General features: G+C 34.8%; 1 protein-coding gene across 1 annotated transcript; it reads right to left on the reverse strand.

Annotated features, from left to right (window-relative positions):
- Window positions 1-1,606: 1,606 nt before the first annotated feature.
- On the reverse strand, window positions 1,607-20,441 carry LOC150109698 (uncharacterized). The gene is made up of 2 exons (XM_090409778.1): window positions 20,259-20,441; window positions 1,607-3,922 (listed from the first exon to the last, which is right to left on the reverse strand). The coding sequence occupies exons 1-2, from the start codon at window positions 20,314-20,316 to the stop codon at window positions 2,751-2,753; spliced, it is 1,230 nt and encodes a 409-aa protein (XP_090265904.1). The 5' UTR covers window positions 20,317-20,441; the 3' UTR covers window positions 1,607-2,750.
- Window positions 20,442-21,296: the final 855 nt, after the last annotated feature.

Here is a 21,296-nt window from a genome sequence, read left to right on the forward strand (position 1 = left end):
TATCTCTAAAGCCTCAAAAAATTCCTCCACTTCTACCTTAGAACCTTCTGTGGGACCATAGACACAAATAAGTCTCACTGTCGAGTTCCCTATTTTGATATTTGCCCACGTCATTCTACTTGAAACTGCCTGCCATTCAAGAAGTTTAACTTCGTATTTGTGTTGAATGCTATGGCTACTCTTTCTTTCCCTTGATTGCCATTGCCTGAATATAACATTTTGTATTTATTGCTCAGCAAGATCTCATCCAGTTTTTGTCTTTTTTGTTTTATTACTTCTGTTATGTCGATCTGGTACTTATCTAATTCCTCAGCTAGCTCAATTTCTTTGCATTCAGGCTTATGTTTTATATATATATATATATATAATACCATACACGAGAGCTAGTTTAACCTATAGTACTTTAGTTCAATTGATAAAGTGAAAGGAGAAGGCTGTAGATTATACTCTTTAGGAAATACTAGAAGGAAGAAAGGAATGAATGTTGAATGCTATGGCTACTCTTTCTTTCCCTTGATTGCCATTGCCTGAATATAACATTTTGTATTTATTGCTCAGCAAGATCTCATCCAGTTTTTGTCTTTTTTGTTTTATTACTTCTGTTATGTCGATCTGGTACTTATCTAATTCCTCAGCTAGCTCAATTTCTTTGCATTCAGGCTTATGTTTTATATATATATATATATATATATATAATACCATACACGAGAGCTAGTTTAACCTATAGTACTTTAGTTCAATTGATAAAGTGAAAGGAGAAGGCTGTAGATTATACTCTTTAGGAAATACTAGAAGGAAGAAAGGAATGAATGATGAAGTGGGAAAGAAATAAATTGCATAACTGTGAAGAAGCACTGAAAACCTGCTGCATGTGTTTTAAGACATTTAGAGGAAAGAATGAGGGAATGATTGATGACAATTCTGCACCTTGTAGCAACTTATATAGGTAAAATTTATAAGTTCTGCATTATTTCAACCTTGGCATCTCAAGGTCTGGCTCCCATTGACTAGACCTCGATAAAGGTTGAAACCAGTCTGGGTAGTGGCCCTTCCCTTAATGCATAGCATCATACATGTCCGCAAGGAGATGTGCTTTGCATTAGGGGAGCTACTAAAGAAAGTGATCACAGCTTACTCCACCTTTACCATGAGTTGTCTCAGACCTTGAAATACTTCAGGTGCAAACTTGACTTACCTGCTTGTTTGCTTACTTGGGATAAAAGATTAAAACCAAGTTTATAAAAGTGTTTGGTATCTTTAACGTATAGTATACCCAAGGTAAAAAAACTTTCTACAATACACTGAACTGTTTGTGCATATTTGACCTTTGAATGCGAGAGGCCTTAGATTTATGCAATGAATTAGACACTATTAAAGATTATTTAAAACTACATATGACATGTTTAGATATTTTGCAATTTATATTTGAAAATAATTTAATGTTATTTCCGAATTTGGTAATAGCTTTACGTATTTTTTTAACAATACAATTAACAGGTGCTTCTGGAGAAAGATCCGTTTCAAAATTAAAATGAATAAAAAATCACTTATGATTGAATATGTCACAAGAAAGATTAAAAAAAGTATCCATATTAAGTATAGAAAATGAAATACAGTAGAATCTCTCTTAACCAGCAACAACAGGATTTTGCTGGATAATTGAATATATATTTCAAGAACTTATCTGTTCATGTTTTGCGATTGCCATCTGTAGAAATTGCAGCATGCGAAGTTCGTTGGTTGTGTTTTTCAATCTGCTGGCCATAATTAAATAAATAACATCAAAAATCGTGCAGATTTTTTTAAAATTTAAAACACATACACATGGTTTTATATTTCACAAAATCAAATTTATACAGCATTTAAAAATTATAGTACATATTATCACATGAAAGTTGTGAATTTCTTAGTGTGACGACATAACACAACTTCGAATGTCTGCCTGCTTACAAGAGTGTCGCTGGAGCTTTAAAAATTCACTGCGTATACAATGTACAGCAACTCAGCTGTACATATGAGTGTTGCCAGAATGCAAGCCATTGCATATTTTTCTTATCTCATAGGCTAAATTTCGACCTTCGAAAGTGCAGTTGTTTGGTATTGCCAGTTACAAGAGATTTCACTGTATGTAGCAATTTAGATTTAGAAGATATAAAAGATTTTTCTGTAACAAGTCAGAAGAACATCTCAGTAGGAAATTAATAAAAATAAGTTTTTTTTTTTTTTTTTTTTTTTTACTATTTGTGTTTTTTCTTTATTTTAACATATATTCCTCTTAACGTGCAGTATAATAATGTGATTCTTGATGTGTTATTGTACTTTGGGATCTTTTATTTTTAATGGAAGGGAGGCACAAAAATTTTGAACCCAGGCAACGCAAACTCATGGAACAGCCCTGTCTACTAGCATATGTAATATGCACCCCCAACAGAAAGGGGGAAACTCAGTTGCAGAATTCAGAAAACCATAAGAGCAACTGAGATTTTCCAAACATTTCATGGCCTATTTGTCCAAAAGTGGGCAACATAAAGCAGGATAGATACCCTACTGATCAAGAGTGGCAGAATCCATATTGATTATCATTCACTAGTTGAGAGATAATGGTTTTCTCTAGCAAAACAAGTCAATATATTGGCAGTTTATTAACTCCAACAGATTTTCAAAAAATAATATAGTGCAAAATCAATTTTTGCAATATGTAAAATTCCTATGTATAAACAGTTACACATAATATATATATATATTCCACTTCAGGTGCAGCTGATTTCTGTAGCACATACATAGAAACCATCCTCTTCTCTGTAACCATCTCCAATAGGACATAAAGCAATTTTATCTACTTTTTGACTGCCAAAATATTTTTCTGCAAAGGGTGCATACCATTGCAAATCTAAAAGTTTTATCTCTTTTGTGCATTTTCTGTTGATTTTTGCTAAAGTAACATGAGGAATAAAATCTAAATCCCTACAGATTTTGCCACCACCACTGCCAACAATATGTTCTAATTCTGAAAGACAGGTTTTCTGCTTTGGTGTCATGTCTGCCTGGGCATATAATACTCTTTGTTTAAAATTATTAAGTCCTTTCAATTGTATATCATTAAAACCTTCTGCAATTTTTGTTTTAGCAGCCTGCAATGCATTAATAACGCTTGAAACATCAGCTGTGGAATTTATTCTTAATAAAGTGAGGGTGAGATGAAAAGTATTTGTTGATAAATACTGTAATTCAGGTAAAGGATTTTTGCTCTTTATATATTCTATCACTTCTTGAAGGTTTTCACCAATAGTTTTGTTAATTCTCACAGCTAAAAAAAAATTTGGCTTTGATTCTGACACATCATGAAATGAGTTTGTTTCATTCTCACAACACAGTTGTAAGTCTAGTGTGTCATCTGTAATGGATTCCATAAGTTCTTCCTCGTTTACCTTTTTCATGACATCTGTAATTCTGATATCTGCACCAGTCGATCCAAATATCAAGTCCAGTCGTTCATTTTTGTCCCACACTTTCTTGTGCTTATATTTAAAATATTGTATACGATGTTTAGGAATAGCTAAACTATAGTTGTCAACTGTTGCAAGATCACTCCAGTCAAACAACGTGAAAGGTTGTTCTACAATTCCTAGAAACCTGTCTAAATATCCAATTACAAAATGTTGTTTGGGAAGGACAGAGTCCCAAAGAATTCTAGATATAACATCAGCTGATGTCTTCATGGGAGCTTTTTTGCCTGAAGAAGAAATTCCACTTTTTGCTTTTTTATTCATTTTAGATTTTGTGGGTTGACTTTGCTCAATGCCAAGGACTGACTCATTCTCAGACTGTTGAATATGCTGGTTTCGGCATTGGGATCCAAAACGACATTTACCCTCCAGAAAGAACTGACATAAAATTTTGTCTTCTAATTTTTCTGGGTTACCTGAAGCAAAAGAAAAAAAAAAATTGATAAATTGTACTTGACAATTCATCTTGTTATATTTACCACACATTGAGAAATAAGCACATAAATACATAAGTAGCTTAACCTTTTAACATGTAATTTCTGAAAAAAAAAAAAAAAGAGTAAATCTCAAATTTTACATGGTTCTAATAGCTCATATACTCCTATCCTTCTCATCCATCTAGGACGGGTTGAGTCCCCCTCCTAACGAGGGGGTTACTGGGGTATTAATGCAGCCAGTTCGCCATTCCTCTGCTGCATTCTCTAAGGGTGAATTCATGACTGTAATCCGTGTGTGTGTTCACAGGGCCAGTTTGCCACTTGCAGAACGAAAAACCCCAGATAAACTGGTGGAGAAAACCTTACTGTCCACCCAAGACCGGCTAACTTGGCTATGACTGAGGAAGATCCTTAAGCTCCATAGACGGGAATCGAACCTAGAACACTCCTTCCCCAGGTATATAGTTGTGAAGCACATAGCCACTACGCTAACTACATGGACGGCTTATATACAGGAGTTGAAAAATTTTATATCAGCTCACCAGTCGGACAAATATCTCAACTGCAAAACATACAGTTTTACATTTGAGATGTTCATTAAAACACAACAAAATTACACAATAACCAGAGTAATAAACTTTAATGAAAGTACAAATATTTCATAGTACATCATTCATCAGCATATGAAAACAACAAGCAAATCAAAGAACAGGAATACAAGGTGTATACAACAATCAGTTTAACAATTAAAAATGGTTGCCACATGCTAGAAATTAATATTAAAAATAAATAATATTAAAACTTTTTGATTTTTACATAAGAGAATCATCCAAACTTTTGAGAGAGAGAGAGAGAATCATTCTTTTGAGGTTTCACGTATTCAACATAGTATTGATGTTCATTAATTCTTTGTTCCGCAAAGAACAGCCTAATTTTTTTAAAGGTACTTGTGGTTGTTGTATAACTATGAAACAAAATTACAGAATAGTTATAGTAATAAACTTCCATGAAGGTATAAATATTTTGTCATTCTGATTCAAGTTAAGTTTGAATCAGAATGATGAAATATTAGGCAATACTATACTGTGCCAGATCAGATTTTTGAGGCTTCACATAGTGTAGTAAAAAGATGTTCATTAATTCTTCCCCCCACAGAATGTCTTATCAGCTAAAAATCATGCCTCATGCCAAATTAGAATTGGTAGAATTTGAACAAGTTTCAACTTAATCCTACACACTTTCCTATCAACAAAATTTCTCATCTGTTACCATCTACAAAAGATAAACTGTTGCCTCTATCTTTAGCTGGTGTTTACCAGATCCCTTGTGAATGTAATTTGACATACTTTGGGCAGACAGGCCATTCTGTGGAAAAAAAGAATTAATGAACATCAATACATTGAATATGTGAAATCTCAAAAGTCTGGTCTGGCACAGTATTGCACTGACATTAAACACATTATAGTGTGTAATAAAGCTCGTCTTCTCCATAGAAGCAGTTTTAAAGGAAGTTGTGAAGCCCTTTTACATCAGTCTATGCTAAATTTGAATGACTGTCTCTTCCCCAAAAGTTTGGGAGATTCTCATCTTATGTTAATATCAATAATTTTAATATTAATTTCTAGCATGCAGCAACTGTTTTTAATTCGTAAAATTATTGTTTTGTACACTTTATTCCTGTTCTTTGATTTGCTTACTGTTTCCACACACACTGATGATCTACTATTATTTTCAGTATATGTACTTTTCATTAAAATTTATTGCAGTTATTGTGTAATTTTTGTTGATTTAATGTGCAGTTTATATACGAGGGTGGTCTGAAAAGTTCTCGGTCTTGACCACAGATGGCAACACTATCAGCAAGATTTCTTTTTCTATGTTGGTACATCTGTCATAAACATCCATGTGAAACTGCAAGTCATTCTAACAAGTAGTTTGTTTTATACAGCTGTCTGAAGCAAAAGTGTTGTCTGTATCCCTTGAAATGAATAAAATTGAGTATCGTGCAGTTATAACATTCTTTGCAAAAGGTTTAATGCCAAAAGAAATTCATTTGAAGTTCATAAAGGTTTATGGACATTCTGCTCCTTCATTTTCGGCAATTAAGAAATGGGCTGCTGAGTTTAAATGCAGCTGTACCAGCCTTGACGATGATCCATGTGAAGGACGTCCAAAAAGCGTAACAACACCAGAAATCATATCAAGTGCACGATATGGTATTGAATGACCGGTGAGTCAAAGTGTGTGAAATTGCTGAGACTATAGACATTTCAGAAGAATGTGTACGATATATTTTGCATGAAGAATTGCAAATGAAAACCTTTTGCGCAAGATGGGTGCTGCGCTTGCTCACAGTAGATCAAAAACGCACTCGCATGAAAATCTCTGAACAGTGCTTGGAGCATTTTAACAAGAATAAAACTGATTTTGTGTGTTGATTTATTACTATGGATGAGACTTGGATTTGCCATTACACACCAGAATCCAAACGGCAGTCAAAACAGTGGACAGAAGACGGTTGTTCAGTGCCAAAGAAGACAAAGTCAGTTCCATCAGCAGGAAAGGTCATGGCATCGGTGTTTTGGGATGCTAAAGGCATTTTTTTTATTAATTATCTTGAAAGGGGTAAAACAATAACCAGAGAATATTATTCTGATCTTTTAACCAGACTAGATGAAAAAATTCATGAGAAAAGACCTGGTTTGCAGAAGAAAAAAAAATCATCTTTCATCAGGACAATGTACCTACCCACAAAGGTGTTTTGAAAAGGGGAAAATTAAGGAATCTGCACTATGAATTGTTTGAACATCCACCCTATTCCCCAGATTTGGATCCCTCTGACTTCTATTTCTTCCCAAAACTAAAACTCTTCCTCGCTGGTCAGCGTTTTTCTTCGAATCAAGAGGTGATTGCAGCTGTAGAGGGGTATTTTGCAGATCTTACTGAGAACCACTACAGGGACGGGATAATGGCGCTGGAATAAATGTACAGTATTAGTCTTAAGGGAGATTATGCTGAAAAATAAAAATAATTTTGAAATTATAAATTTGTTTTTTCATTGTTAGGCCGAGAACTTTTCAGACCACCCTCATATATCTGAAGTGAATTTGATGAATGAAAGATGTTGTACAGGCCTCGTGGATTGCATTTGGTCTGAATTAGATGATTGTAGAAAGTGTTTAATGAGAGGCAGAAAGAATCAAGGAAAGTAATGGTGTTTTTTTTTTGGGGGGGGAGGCAGTCAGGTAAGGATCTGCTCACCTCTGTCACAAATGAGTGTGATTGGAATGTTGAAAGTTCAGGTATATGAATGTCTGAAGCACCAGAAATAAAGGTTAAGAGTTTTGGGCATTGGTCAGTTGGATTTTGCCAAAAATTATCAGCATTAGTTAGACTCAGTTGATAGATGATTTAGTTATAGGAATAGAATGTAAAGGACCAAGATAGTAGCAAGTCTATGAAATGAACCTTAGGAGAACAGGTTGAAAATTTGTGGGTTACAGAAAAGGGGTGATATGATTGAGACATACAAATTACTGAGAGGTTTTGACAAGATTAATTCAGAGGAAATTTTTCAGAACAGGTCTGGTGGTGGGAGAACTAGGGGCCATCCATGGAAACTTAGTAAGAGTGTAAACAAGGGTTAGAACCAAGGTTTTTTTGCTTAGAGAGTAGTGAATGAGTGGAATAGGGTGCCAGTCTGTTATGGGCGCCATGACTGTGAATGGGTTCAAAGCAAAGTATGATAGATACTGCGTAAATGTTGGATAGTTCTTGACATGATGTTTAGGGCCTCTCTCAATGAGTCTCTTTGGAGTAGCCTGTAATAATAATAATAAGAATATTGTATTTTCAGAGAGGATAGAGGAAACAGGAGGGGGGGGGGGAGTACTGATGATAAAGACAAACAGTACAAAACGTATTGTTTGTTGCTTCTAAGTGGGAGGATGCCATGTGCCAACAGATTAGCACCATCAATGTATGGTGCTAATCTGTATCAGTGTAGTCACCCATGATAATTGCTTCAGACTTCAAGCAATTATCATGGGTGACTTTAACTATAAGGACATAGATTATAGGAAGGGAAAGGCACATGACAAGATGGAAAAGAAATTTATACAATTACTAAGGAATAATTATCTGCAGGAGAGGACTTAAGAGTTTGAGATTTCTGGATCTGATAATAGCATCAGAAGATGTATCCATAACCAAAGTAGTTATTAATCTGCCTCCAATCAGGAAAAATGACTATGCAGTCTTGTCCATTGCTAAACATAGAGTTCTCATTTAATAAGGTGTATATGTGGAACTACAAGTCAGCAATTATGACACCTTTAAGAGGCAGCTTGGAGTGGTGCCAATGGCATGAGAAGCTACAAGAGAAGAATATAAATAATGCATTGGAAATGGTTGGAGAGTTTTTTGAGGGAGGCAGTATCAGACTGCATACTTATTGTCAGTAAAATAAACCATGTGGAAGTTAAATGGATCAGTAGCATGGAGGGAATATAAAGAAAAAAGTCATAAATATGGATAAGCATTACAATTTATAGGCAACGAAGCATGACTAGTAAGGGGTGACCATTTATTTATTTATTTGTATGGCATAAATAAAACATGCCAGTGTCAAACTAGCATCATCCTCTCATAGTCCTTTTTCCTTCTACTTACCACTTTTCTTTCTACTTACATATCAAAAGAACTCACTAGGATTTTTCTTAGCTAGATTAGCTAATGTCTTTATACTGCACTTTTGCTGCCTTTACCATATGAGTACCTTCCTGGCCTGCTCTTTGTACTCTTCATGCAACTGATCATTACCAACATTTACCTTTTTCCAGATTTCACACATCCATTTTACTCTTACCAAGTATAGCCTTTTCACCTTTGGAATACACTGATGCTGCTAAATAGCTCTTGATCAATGTCCACACAGCATCTATATCCTTCCCACTCAACTCCTCTTTCCACGCTATAGCAACCAGTTGTCTCTTAAGCTTTCCATAATCACCAGCCTTGTAATTCCACATATATCCCTTCTTCATAGAAGTTTTCATGGGTCTGGCTGCAAAGCAGGTGATCACTTCATGGTCACTCTATCCATCCAGGAGAAGATTAGACACTCCGTTTTCACAATCACATCCTCTGATAATGTCAGATCTAAGACTCTTAGCCCTCATGTGCCTTGTTGTCCCTTAAGAACTCAAGAAATTCAATTCTCCTTATTCCCTGATGCTATCTATTCATTCCAATCAATATTGCCATAGTTGAAACCCTTTCCTTACTAACTAAGCCAAGTTGCATATACATTTCTTTGTCTCACCTTCCACATTCACTGGCCCATAGCAAACCCCACCAAATATCTCATTCTATCAACCTCCACTTCAACACCATACTAATTCAAAACCACTGCAACTTTTTTCTCCTTATATCTCAACCTTGCACAGACATAATTCCCCTGCTATCATCAATAGCACTTCTCCTCCCTTCTTGCCTTTCCTATCTTCACACACAAAAAAAAACATCATATTCCTCCATTTCTATTCTCAGCCAATGATGTTGCATTTATTCCAACTATTTTTGGGCACACAGACTCAATTAATGAAACAAATTTCATCTCCCTTATTTCTGATGTTTCTTGCATTCATAAATAAACATGACTTCATTTCTTGGTCTATAACCAGTCCTACTCATGCTGTCTGCTATCTGCAATTTCTCATCACTATCCCCTGTCTGCCCATCTTCTGCTCCATATATATTCTCCCAAACTCAATCCCCCCACCCCAATGTATTTTGATACATGGGGTTGAGATAAAGGAGATGCTACAACATATCATTCTGTTGTAGACATAGATACAATCCAACACCTTGTGAAATCTTTGCTAAACTACGTATGTGCTAATTTGGGCTAAAGGAGATCCAACACAATATTAAATAAAAAGTTTCTAATTCAGTGGCTAGTACTGTGTTGATTTTTTTTTTTTTTTTACAGGAAGTTAGCCATTCATATGCTGTGCAAGGAATAACAATTCTCTCAATTGTGAAGTGATATCAAATATTAGCATATGCATATGAATGTAATGTGCAGGTTAGGGATAATAATTTAATATACTTTTTTTTTTTTTTTGGTATTTTGGTAAAATACTAACAATGGCAAGACAAAATTAGAAATTTATCAAAGATGGAATCCTGCAGGGGCGAATGCTGGTAATGAAATTCACGCTTGCGTTGTTATCATTCAGGGAGTGAGAGGTGTGATTGAAGTCTAATTAGCGAAATAATGAATTTACCTGACCATTTAAAACTATACTGTATATTTAGAACTTCATGTACATTTAATCATACAAATACAATATCATTTGTAAAATAAATGTTGTATCTTTTTCAATTTAGCTACTTGAATACAAATTCTGCCCTACGGTTCTTCTTTATGAACTGGTCAATAACATCGTCATAAAAAGTTGGTTATAACTTAATTTTCCCAAGCAACACACACACTTGTAACGGCTGGCTGAAGCTCACTGGTTACGTTGACTGCGTATCGCCTGTGTTTAAGCAACAGAGTGAGATGATGTGAAGGGAGCAGAAATGGCTATGTGCGAGCATGAAATCACAGCGCTGCAGCAAGGACCTGGAAGCTCCCACAACCGAGCAAGCCAAGGTAGCTTTGACTAGACGAGCAAGCATTGGACTTCAACACACAACGCAAAGCTCGATTATTGCCGAGCAAGCTTAAGACGTATTCTGTCTACAAAAATAAAAGCCTAAATGGAATGCTTATAAATGCATGCATTTATTAACAAATAATTATTATTATTCAGGCCTTCATGGAGTCAAAAGACTCATCATGGGAGGTCCTTCCTAAGAAACACAAAGTCTATCATACCACTCCTTAAACTCATTGACCGTTCTCGCTCTCACCACTCCATCAGGCAATGCATTCCATGGTTCAACCGCCCTCCATGCAAAGAAACCACTCCTCACCCTCTTCCTCGCAATTTCCTTTCGTAACTTCCAAGGATGGCCTCTTGTCATCACTGCTTCCCGCTGTTCAACCAAGCGAAAGAACTCTCCAGTGTCAACCCTGTAACCCTCTCAACAGTTTAAAAGTCTCAATCATATCATCCCTCCTTCTATCCACCAAACTCTGCAGTCCACATTCCCTCAGCCGATCCTCATAACTATCATTGTACAGTCCTGAAACCATCTTTGTATCCTTTCCACAGTTAATTTATCCCCTTCAAATCCTGGGAAATATCTGAGAACGATAGTCCAAGTGTGGTCTGATCAGGGTCTTATACAACGGAATGATAACTGTTTTATCTCTGCAGGTCAGTGTCCTTCTCATCATTGCAGCAATCCTCTGTCTTACCTTCACTACCTTTGCAATATGTCCCCTAAATTTCAGGTTTCTATCAATCATCAACTCCAGATCTCTTGTCTCCCCTGCTTCCTCCAGAATAACTCCCCCCATAGAGTATGCAATGTCCCATCGATGTTTCCCAAACCTCAAGACCTTACATTTTGCTGTGTTAAACCGACATCCCCATTCATTTGCCCATCAGTCTAGCTTATTCAAATAAATATTACTTCTTTCTCAAGTAATGAGCTTGCACTGGTTCAAGAACTTATACACAAAAGCAATTTGAACCAGGTGGAAAAACCAGGCCACTGTCCTTTTCTTCTAAAGTCAACTACTTAAAACCATAATATTTTCTGCTCAGCTGTACATAACTATACAGTAAATCTATGCTGTTGTTTTTTTGGTCTGGCCAAAAATACAAAGAAATTAAAAATGAAGTTTTTCAGATATCAAAGAAAAATGTATTAAAATTCTATTTAGACAATACAGCCTCAAAAATCCTCACAAAATATTTCAATCACACATGCACTTTTCAAGCTACTGAATATTTCATCTCTTACTATTTGGAATAAATGATTACAATGGCACAAGGGTAGAGTTTGTTCCTGAATACCACAGCATTCTATACCTAACCTAACCCCAAGACTGCTACATCATCTCAGTACCAACACTACCCATCAATAACAGAACTTGCACACATGGAAATATTCTGCCAGAAACTTCCACATCTAGGTACTAACAATGATACTTTAACAATTTAATAAAGTTACAAGGATACTCTAACTATATAGTGACCAGATTATTCAAGGACCAATGCTGGACATGTTTCACTGGTTGCATAGCTTTTGTTTCCTGCTTTGCAGGTTTGCCTTCCCTCCAAGGACCAATGCTGGACACGTTCCACTGTTGCATAACTTTTGTTTCCTGCTTTGCAGGTTTACCTTCCCTCCAGGCGTATATTCTAAAATTGCTGTATTTCTTATCCCAACAGAAACATAATCATACCTTTTCAATAAAACATTCTGGTTTTATTCTTGTTATTATTACTAATCAATAATATTGTTACTGCTAAACTATCAAGAAATTTTTATTTAAATTCTCAATAATGGATGCAAAGTAAATATCCCCCAAAAAACTTATTTTATTTATACAATGAATAGATATTTATTAAAAGCAACTTTTATTTAAATTCTTAATAATATATGCAAAAGTAAATATCACACAAAACTTATTTATCTTATACAATGAATATCTATTAAAACTCTCCAAATGAACAATTTAAACAAAGTTTTCGGAAGAATGAATTATTTTCAATAATTCATCATCCTCTGATATTTCACTCATAAAATCTTCACAGGAATCAACCATGTTATATTTCACAATAAGAATGGCCTTTATTGTCTCAAGTTTTAATTGTGTTTTCTCTGCAGTCCATAATTTATTCACAACTGAAAATACTCTTTCTGTAACAGCATTTGTCCCAGGTAAGCAAAGGGCAAATTCCACTGGTTTTTTTTTTTTTTATATTACCATAGAGCACTTTTTTGTTTCTCAAAAAATGCAAATATCTCAACTCATCTATCTCCTGTAGGAGTTTTTTCTCCTTCCATTCTTCAATGTTTGAATCAATTATATACTTCTTTAAACAAGAAACCTCATCATTTTTATGAAAGGTTATTTTCATATATTCCATGATATGATTTTTTTTTCCAAAATTAGCATCTATATACTACAACGATGCTTCAAAATCATGCCATGATATCCTACTTTTAAGATTCACCCATTTAAATGTCTTGATTTCCAGGAACTGGGATGACCACATGTCCAAATATTCCAAACAGTTACTGTAAAAACTTTTAACATGAGAAATAAACAATTTTTTTTTATGCTTCCCTCATTTTCTAAAATCTATTCTTATGCGAATAGGAACGTAGTTTGATTCGAGAAATTCTCTGTATTTTTCTTTTAGCATATCAAATTCCTCTGAGACTTCCATTATTGTGCAATCATTTCCTTCAATGTTTCTGACTACTGCCTCAAATACTGATGCCTGACTATGAAGAAATGTTAACCACAACTGAGAGGTATTATCATTGAAAAAGAGATGAACACTTATCAAAGGATAAGAAATATGACTTTAATGGACTATACAATTTCAGAATCCTCTCAATCACAGGAATTAAAGCTAGCCATCTAGTTTTACTGGAGCCTAGTATTTTGTGATATTCAACTTCTGCTTCTTCACAGAGTTCTTTCAAAGATTCTACTCTGACAGTGTAAATGTAAAAATGGCTATAAATTTTTGTTACAATAGACTATGTCTGGTGGTAAAAGTTCAGCAGCAGTTTGAATGGCATTGTGAACTATATGAGCTGCACAACCTACTCCAATAATATTTTGCTCTAAACTTCTGTTCAGTATAGTGAAGACATTGTTAATACCTTTCTAGCTACACCACCAAAATTGGTATTTGCATTATCAGCACAATATGCAACAACCTTCTTAGATAAGTTGTTTTTTTCAAGAACAGTTAAGACAGAATTGCTGATAAGCTCTGCAGTTTCCCCAGGTTGGGAATATTTGGACACAAAACCAATAATCTTATTCTTCACCACTTTTTGAATCAAAATAACAAATAATAGTAGAAAAGTTTTACATCTTTATGGTTTGATGCATCAGAAAACACAGATATAAAGTTTATATTTTGTAATTCCTTACCAAGCTCTTTCAATGCTAACACATTCTTGATGATAGCTTCTGCTTTTGTCCTTGCACATTTGAATTTGCTGTCGAATAATTTGTGAATCAGTTTGGATGTACAGTCCATGGATCTAAAAGTTTGATTGTGATATATGGTATGGAAAGAAAATTCTCTTTCTTTCATCCCAAATTCAGTTTGACGGAGAAAATCAGTCATCTTTACATATGAAGCTGCCTGTAGAGCTTTCTTATGCTTATCAGAAGCTAAATGCCTTGTGATATCGTGCTTTCCTCCACAGGTCACAGAAAAGTTTCCCAAACAGATTGTACATGAAACATATCCCTCCTGTTCATACTCCTTAATAAATGGATACTCTTTTTTCAAATTATCTGTCAGTTTGCAATCCCTTCATTTTCTTTTTACTGACATGGTTTAAACCTGATTATTAAAAAATAATAAAATATTTTAAAATAATTATAAACTTTCCAATTTTTAAACATATAAAAAACGATATAGCAAAGTATCACTTTTACGAATACCTGGGATCTATGATATCAAAAACAACAATTGTAATACTATGATTTTGAAACATACAACAAAATATCATTCTTTAACCATGGTCAATATATCATTTCGTGGTTTCCATTGCTCCACAATTGATTTTGTATTGACATGAGTGAAGTACTGAAAGACCTCAAACTAACAATAACTTAAATTACCTTTATTATTAAAAAAAGGGAAAATACAGCTTTTGCTGTCACACACAATTGTTTATTTTATGAATGAAATTTAAAAGCAACAGATATCATATCTAAACTTTGTTTTATGATAATAATAATGTTTATTACGGGCATTATCTGATTTTGTATTGACATGAGTGAAGTACTGAAAGACCTCAAACTAACAATAACTTAAATTACCTTTATTATTAAAAAAAGGGAAAATACAGCTTTTGCTGTCACACACAATTGTTTATTTTATGAATGAAATTTAAAAGCAACAGATATCATATCTAAACTTTGTTTTATGATAATAATAATGTTTATTACGGGCATTATCCCAGTTACAGTTTGTTACAGATGGTTGTGAATTGCACAGTAAAAATAGGTAATAGTTTTATAAAACAGAATACAAATTACATGCATTAAACATACACTATGTAAATTATAGTAGTAAAAACAAAACATAAAACGTTGGTATTACATAAATTTAGATTACATTCATTGACGATGATTGTCGAACTTTAAAAGTTTGGCATATAATCAAAAAATAATTTTACATGAAGAAGTTCCTCAGAATAAACAACTAATGCATGTTCGTAGTTTACTCTTTCTGTTAAGGTGAACAAAATATTTCAAATGCTGTACATTTTGCTGTACACATACTAATGCTGTACAATACAGCATAATGCTGTACATCTGGTCACATAACTCTAGCAGGAGAGAGCATGCATGGAGAATTATACATGGTCACCTTCCAGTAAATGCCATCAAATGGAGGTACTTCAGTGTCAGAGATTGGAAATTTTTAAATTCCACCAGTTTACATTCCACTTGTAAATGGTGGAATAACTTGTCACAGATTGGTGTAAATTAGTGTTAGTTGCCATCTTTTTACAGATTTGAAACAGTCAAATTTTATAGCTGCTCTCGTCTTTCATATTTTGAACAGATTATGTAATGTGCTGAGTATTCCATTACACATAGCAGAACATGATACTCTCTCTTTTCTTTTTTTTTCTCTTCTGTAGTACCATTCACTAATTATCAATATGAAAATAATTCGGGCATTTATAATTAATGAGGTCAAATACCATATATGGAAAGCTAGGAAAAAACATCATCATCATCAAATTCCTGCCATTTACCCTCAAGGGGTGTACAGGATATGATAGTACTACATGAAAAAAATTACATCATTATTAATTTCCTAGCTACAATTTTCCTCCAAATCAGTCTATTACTTGTCAAGACTCCAACATTATCGGATCTTATATTTCTATCATCTAAGGCACTTTGTACCGTATCAATCCACCTATATCTTAGTCTTCTTCTGGGTCGTTTTGCTACCAACCTGGCAGAGAACACTTGTTTTCTTAATCTTTCCTCGCCCATTCTGTTTAAGTGACCATACCACCTGAGATTAGCTCTGCTAACGCATTCCTGGATGCTGACAATGTCAAGTTCTTTCCTAATACCCTCATTTTTAATATGATATTGCCATTGATGCCATCTGTTCATGCCTATAATCTTTCTCAGGACTCTCATATCTGTGGTCTCTAGTCTTTGGTCAAGTGTTTTACTTCTGACCCAGCTCTCAGATTCATAAGTTAAAACTGGTTTGAACACTGTCTTGTATACAGCTAATTTAGTGTTCCAACTAATTTCTCTCTTATTCCATATGAATTTATTCAATTGACTTCCCACCATACCAGCTTTGCTGATTCTGCTGTCTATTTCTATATTTAATTTACTATCTTCAGTAAAAATTGTGCCTAAATAGCTGAAATGTTTTACTTGTTCTACAGGTTCTCCATTCACAACACAGTTGACATTTTCAATGATTCTGCCTATTTTCATTGTCTTTGTCTTTTTATAAGCCTGTGTAGCTCAGTGGTGTTGGCGTTTGCACATCACTGCGCTTGGCCGCACGAAGCAAGACTTGATTTCGAGTCTAGTCGGCGACTATAGGAAATTTTTCTAAGCCTTTTTTCAACCGGTTCCCGAGTTAGTCGATCTCTGGCACGGACAAGCGGGTTTTTCCTCCTGGAAACTCGGGTTTTTCGTCCCGTAAACTCAAGAAAATCGACCGTAGAACCCACATTATTTCAGACATTAAATATATTGTGTTAGTGTTAGGGACCACGAGATGGCGGCACATTTGAGCCGTCTCTCTTCACTGTGTACTGCTTAATTAGCGATAGCCTTGGGCCATCTATCTCTGATTGGTACCAGTGGAGATTGAACTGCCCACTCAGTCTCCAAAAGTTAGATAGGGCTAAATGGCCTCGCCTACTCTCTGTATACGGGAATAAAAAGGCGTTAGCTGATTTTTTTTTTTTTTTGTCTTTTTATTGCTGACCTTCATACCATATTTATTACAACAGCTATTCAATTTAGTCAGAGAATCTTGCAGACTTGTTGCAGATTTATTTAGAAGTATAACATCATCCGCATAAAGCAAAGAGCTGACATTAACATCTCCAATTTTGATATCATGTTTAATACCACTTTCCTTCATAATGTCATCCATATAGATAATGAATAACAGAGGGGATAATGTACATCCTTGTCTCACACCAGATTTAACATTAAACCATCTTCCTGTACTTCCTTCAATTCTAACTGCTGACTTACAACTCAAATAAAGACTAAGTATTGCTTGATATAATGTCCCCATTGACACCATATAACTCCACCGTATTAAATAGCTTCTCTCTTGGCACCTTGTCATATGCCTTTTCCAGATTGACAAAACTTAAATACAGATCTTTGTTATATTCCCATGCTTTCTCAACTATTTGTCGTAAAGTGAAGATCTGATCCTGACAATCTGTTTGGACTGAATCTAGCTTGTTCTTCACCAAGCTTTTCTTCCACAATTCTTCTCAACCGTTTTTCAAGTATACTTGCATAGATCTTGCCAGGAACACTCAGTAGGGAAATACATCTGTAATTCTCACATGCAGATTTATTTCCCTTTTTATATATGAGTACTATGAGAGCTCTACTCCAATCATCGGGAATTCGTCCCTCTGTCCAGGCTTTCTGAACTATGCAGTGCAGCCACTGTAAGACTCTTATACCACCATACTTCAGCATTTCTGGTCGAATATCATCTACTCCTGCTGCCTTTCCACATTTCAAGCCTTTGATGGCTTTTTCTACTTCTAGTATCTATATGTATTCCTGACTGCATGCATGGTTAGTGTTTTTTACCACTGTGCTGTCATCACTGCTTGTTTCATTTAGCAGTTTTTCAAAGTAAGTACTCAATACTTCAAGGATGTCTTTTCCTCCCGTTTTCATGTCACCTTTATCATCTCTAATTCCTTTTACAGCAGTCTTTCCTCCATTCTTAAGCTTCTTCAACAACCTCCAGAATATTTTGCCACCTTCTTGATATTTATTTTCTATATTCTTGCCAAAGTCCTCCCATGACTTTTGTTTAGCTAGTTTTACACCGTGTTTATCATTCTTGCATTTGTCTCTATATTCTCTAAGAGCACAAGCTGATTTATTTGACAGGAACTTTTGGTATGCTTTCTTCTTTTCCTTCACTGCCTCTTTAACTTTCCGTGTCCATCAGGGAGTTCTGATTTTTTTATCCTTACAGACAACCTCACCACATGCCTCTCTAGCAGAATCAATCAATGTTTTCTTCAGAGTTTGCAACTGAATCTCCAAGGTTTGATTCCTGTTCTCAAACTCTTTCATTTTTTCTTCAATAATCTTTGTGTGTTTTAGTCTACAGTTCACATCTGAGAGCTGCTCAACTTTTATTCACTTTAAAACTTTCTTACGTGTTATTCTTTTCAATGTGAAATTCAATTTTATCCTGCTCAAGACTAAATAGTGATCACTTCCAATTTCAAATCCTCTGTACACTCTGGTATCCTGCACCAGGGAGAAAACATCACTATCAAAAATAACATAGTCAATGAGACTTTTCTTATTCCTAGCCTCTTCTCTCCAATGTGAATTTGTGCACATTTTTATGTTGGAACATGGTGTTAGTAATAACCAGTCGATGTCCTGAGCAGAAATCCAACAGATATTTGCCATTATTATTAGCTTTGCTCTTTTCTCCAAATTTTCCCAAAATATTTTTGTATGTCTCACAATCATTTCCTACTCTGCTATTTAGATCACCAACAAGGACCAACTTTTCATTTTTTTGTGTGTCAGTTGCTTTTTCTAAAGCCTCAAAAAATTCCTCCACTTCTACCTTAGTAGAACCTTGTTTTTTGTGGGACCATAGGCACAAATAAGCCTCATTGTCCAGTTCCCCATTCTCATATTTGCCCACATTACTCTACTTGAGCCTGACTGCCATTCAAGAAGATTAGCCTCGTATTTTGTATTGAATACTATGGCTGCTCCTTCTTTTCCTTGATTGTCATTGCTTGAATATAACATTTTGTATTTATTGCTCAGAACGATCTCAGGGAAAAAACATGTTTATTGAAAACTATCAATACGACTTAAAATGCTTTATATTGTATTACGGAAATGCTATTGTTCAGTCTGAATTTTACATTCAGAAAGAAGCATTCTGGGAGATACCACATTTTTGGCAAAATAGTGGAGATCACCCATGTTATTCATCATGAAGAGATAAAATTCTATCTATTATTATTAAGAGAAACTTTTCCCACTATCCATCTTCTTAGTTCACTGTAGTCTTATTTCAACTACAAGGAAAACTGGAACACAATACCAAGTTGGATAACTTAGAAAAGGCTAACCACCTGGGTAGCCTTTTCTAAGTTAACACTCATCTGTGGGTTTTGGTTTCACATGATATAAGGAACTGAGGCCTTTTGTTTATTATCTATCTTCCTCTCTCACTTCCTCCTAATATTACCAAGTTCTTTTGCCCCCTTATACTACTCCAGGCACATGATGAACATCTTCACTTTTTCATTTCAAAACTAGTCTGGGTAGTGACTCTTAACATAACGTACACAAAGTATAATACACTACCCAAACGAGTATACAAATTTACTGCAACATTCATGGGGAGCAGTGTAATTTAAAAGCTCTGCATTTACAAATGCAAAGTTGAGTAAAAATTAATTAATGCATGAACCATCCTTGGAGTGCATCTTAAGGATAACTTAGGGATAAGAATTTCTTCCAGAAACTTAATAATAAAGCAAATTAGCCAGAGAAAACATACAATTAGCTATCTGACAGGCATTTAATGAATGGAAAGCAAGTGGATTGTGAATTGGAATAACCCGGCAACTAACACTAATTAACAAAACATCAATATTTTTAAAGGCGTTATTATTTTTTTTAAAAAAATCCATGAATATGCCTCGTATCTCTTCGATAATAAATTGTTTCAGTAATTCCTCTTAATTAAACCTTACGATATACTAGGCCCGTTTTAAATAAAGCAGCACTTCTATTACTGATATATTTTCGTACAATAATCAGCATTATTAAACCACAGATGTGAATGGCAGAAATGCGAATAACAGCTACATAAGATACGGTGAACATAAATTAAAAATGAAACATTACCACAGATGTCGGTATTTTTTTCGCAAGAAATATCGTCTGAAAGTTCTTCGGATGCCATCTAAAACAATGTTAGAGAAAATGTAGGAAACCCTTTAGTTTATATCACATATATTAAAAGTTTTCATTTCATGGCAAGCTTATATTTGATTTGTGAATGTTGCATCACTGCTTATCAACACGCTATTGCTACAACACACGGCAATATCTCAGATTGTCCCATCCCTATGTGCATTACTAAAAACAATCGGTTTAATAGGCGTAATTTCGCATTTTGCTGATTTGACGATGATCGGTAAAATTCAGTGCTCAATGATTACGGTGATATATCAAGTTAACCGCCAAAATTTATATTTCAGAGTCATGGTTTTAGATTAAATTTTGTGGTTACATGCTTGGTTCGTTTTGTTTTGCTTTGTTTTGTTTTTAACCCTTTGAACAGGAAATATTCAGATGAATTTTTTTCCATTTGTTTTGGGTTTTATTACCCCCCCCCCCTCCCCATGGCTGATCTGAATTATTGGAAGACTTTTAATATCGCCATCAGGTTATAGCACAATTCCGCAAGGCTGATATATTTAAAGCCAGATGGCCTGGTCTAGTTTGTGTCTCTCCGATTCAAACAATCTTAATCCTGAGGAGATTCCAAACTCCCAATCTCAGTTCGTGTCTAGGTCTTATCCTCATGACTCACAAGACCAAGAAGCTAACTTGGTTGATTTTCAAAAAGTTAATTATAGAAAAAAGGAAAGGGTGATATCTTCATTCGATGAGAACATCATTCTATTAATGGTAACAAAAGGAGAGAATACCCTAGTAATACCCCAGAAAAAAGAACAATAAACTGCAGTTGCCTATGCCATTAAATTCCTTAAAATCAACTTCTTAAAAGCTACAAATGTAGAGGGTGGAGTTAAATTCCAACCAGAATCGGTCACAGGCTTTCTCAAATTAACCAAATTTATCATGACAAAGATATTCCTTATCCCATATTCACTTTCAAAAGTGAAGGGGAAAAAATTAAGTGGTTTTCCGTCGAAA

This window comes from Typopeltis vanoorti, chromosome 2, assembly GCF_054136105.1.
Source record: "Typopeltis vanoorti isolate ZY-2024b chromosome 2, IOZ_Tvanoo_1.0, whole genome shotgun sequence".
Lineage (NCBI taxonomy): Eukaryota > Metazoa > Arthropoda > Arachnida > Uropygi > Thelyphonidae > Typopeltis > Typopeltis vanoorti.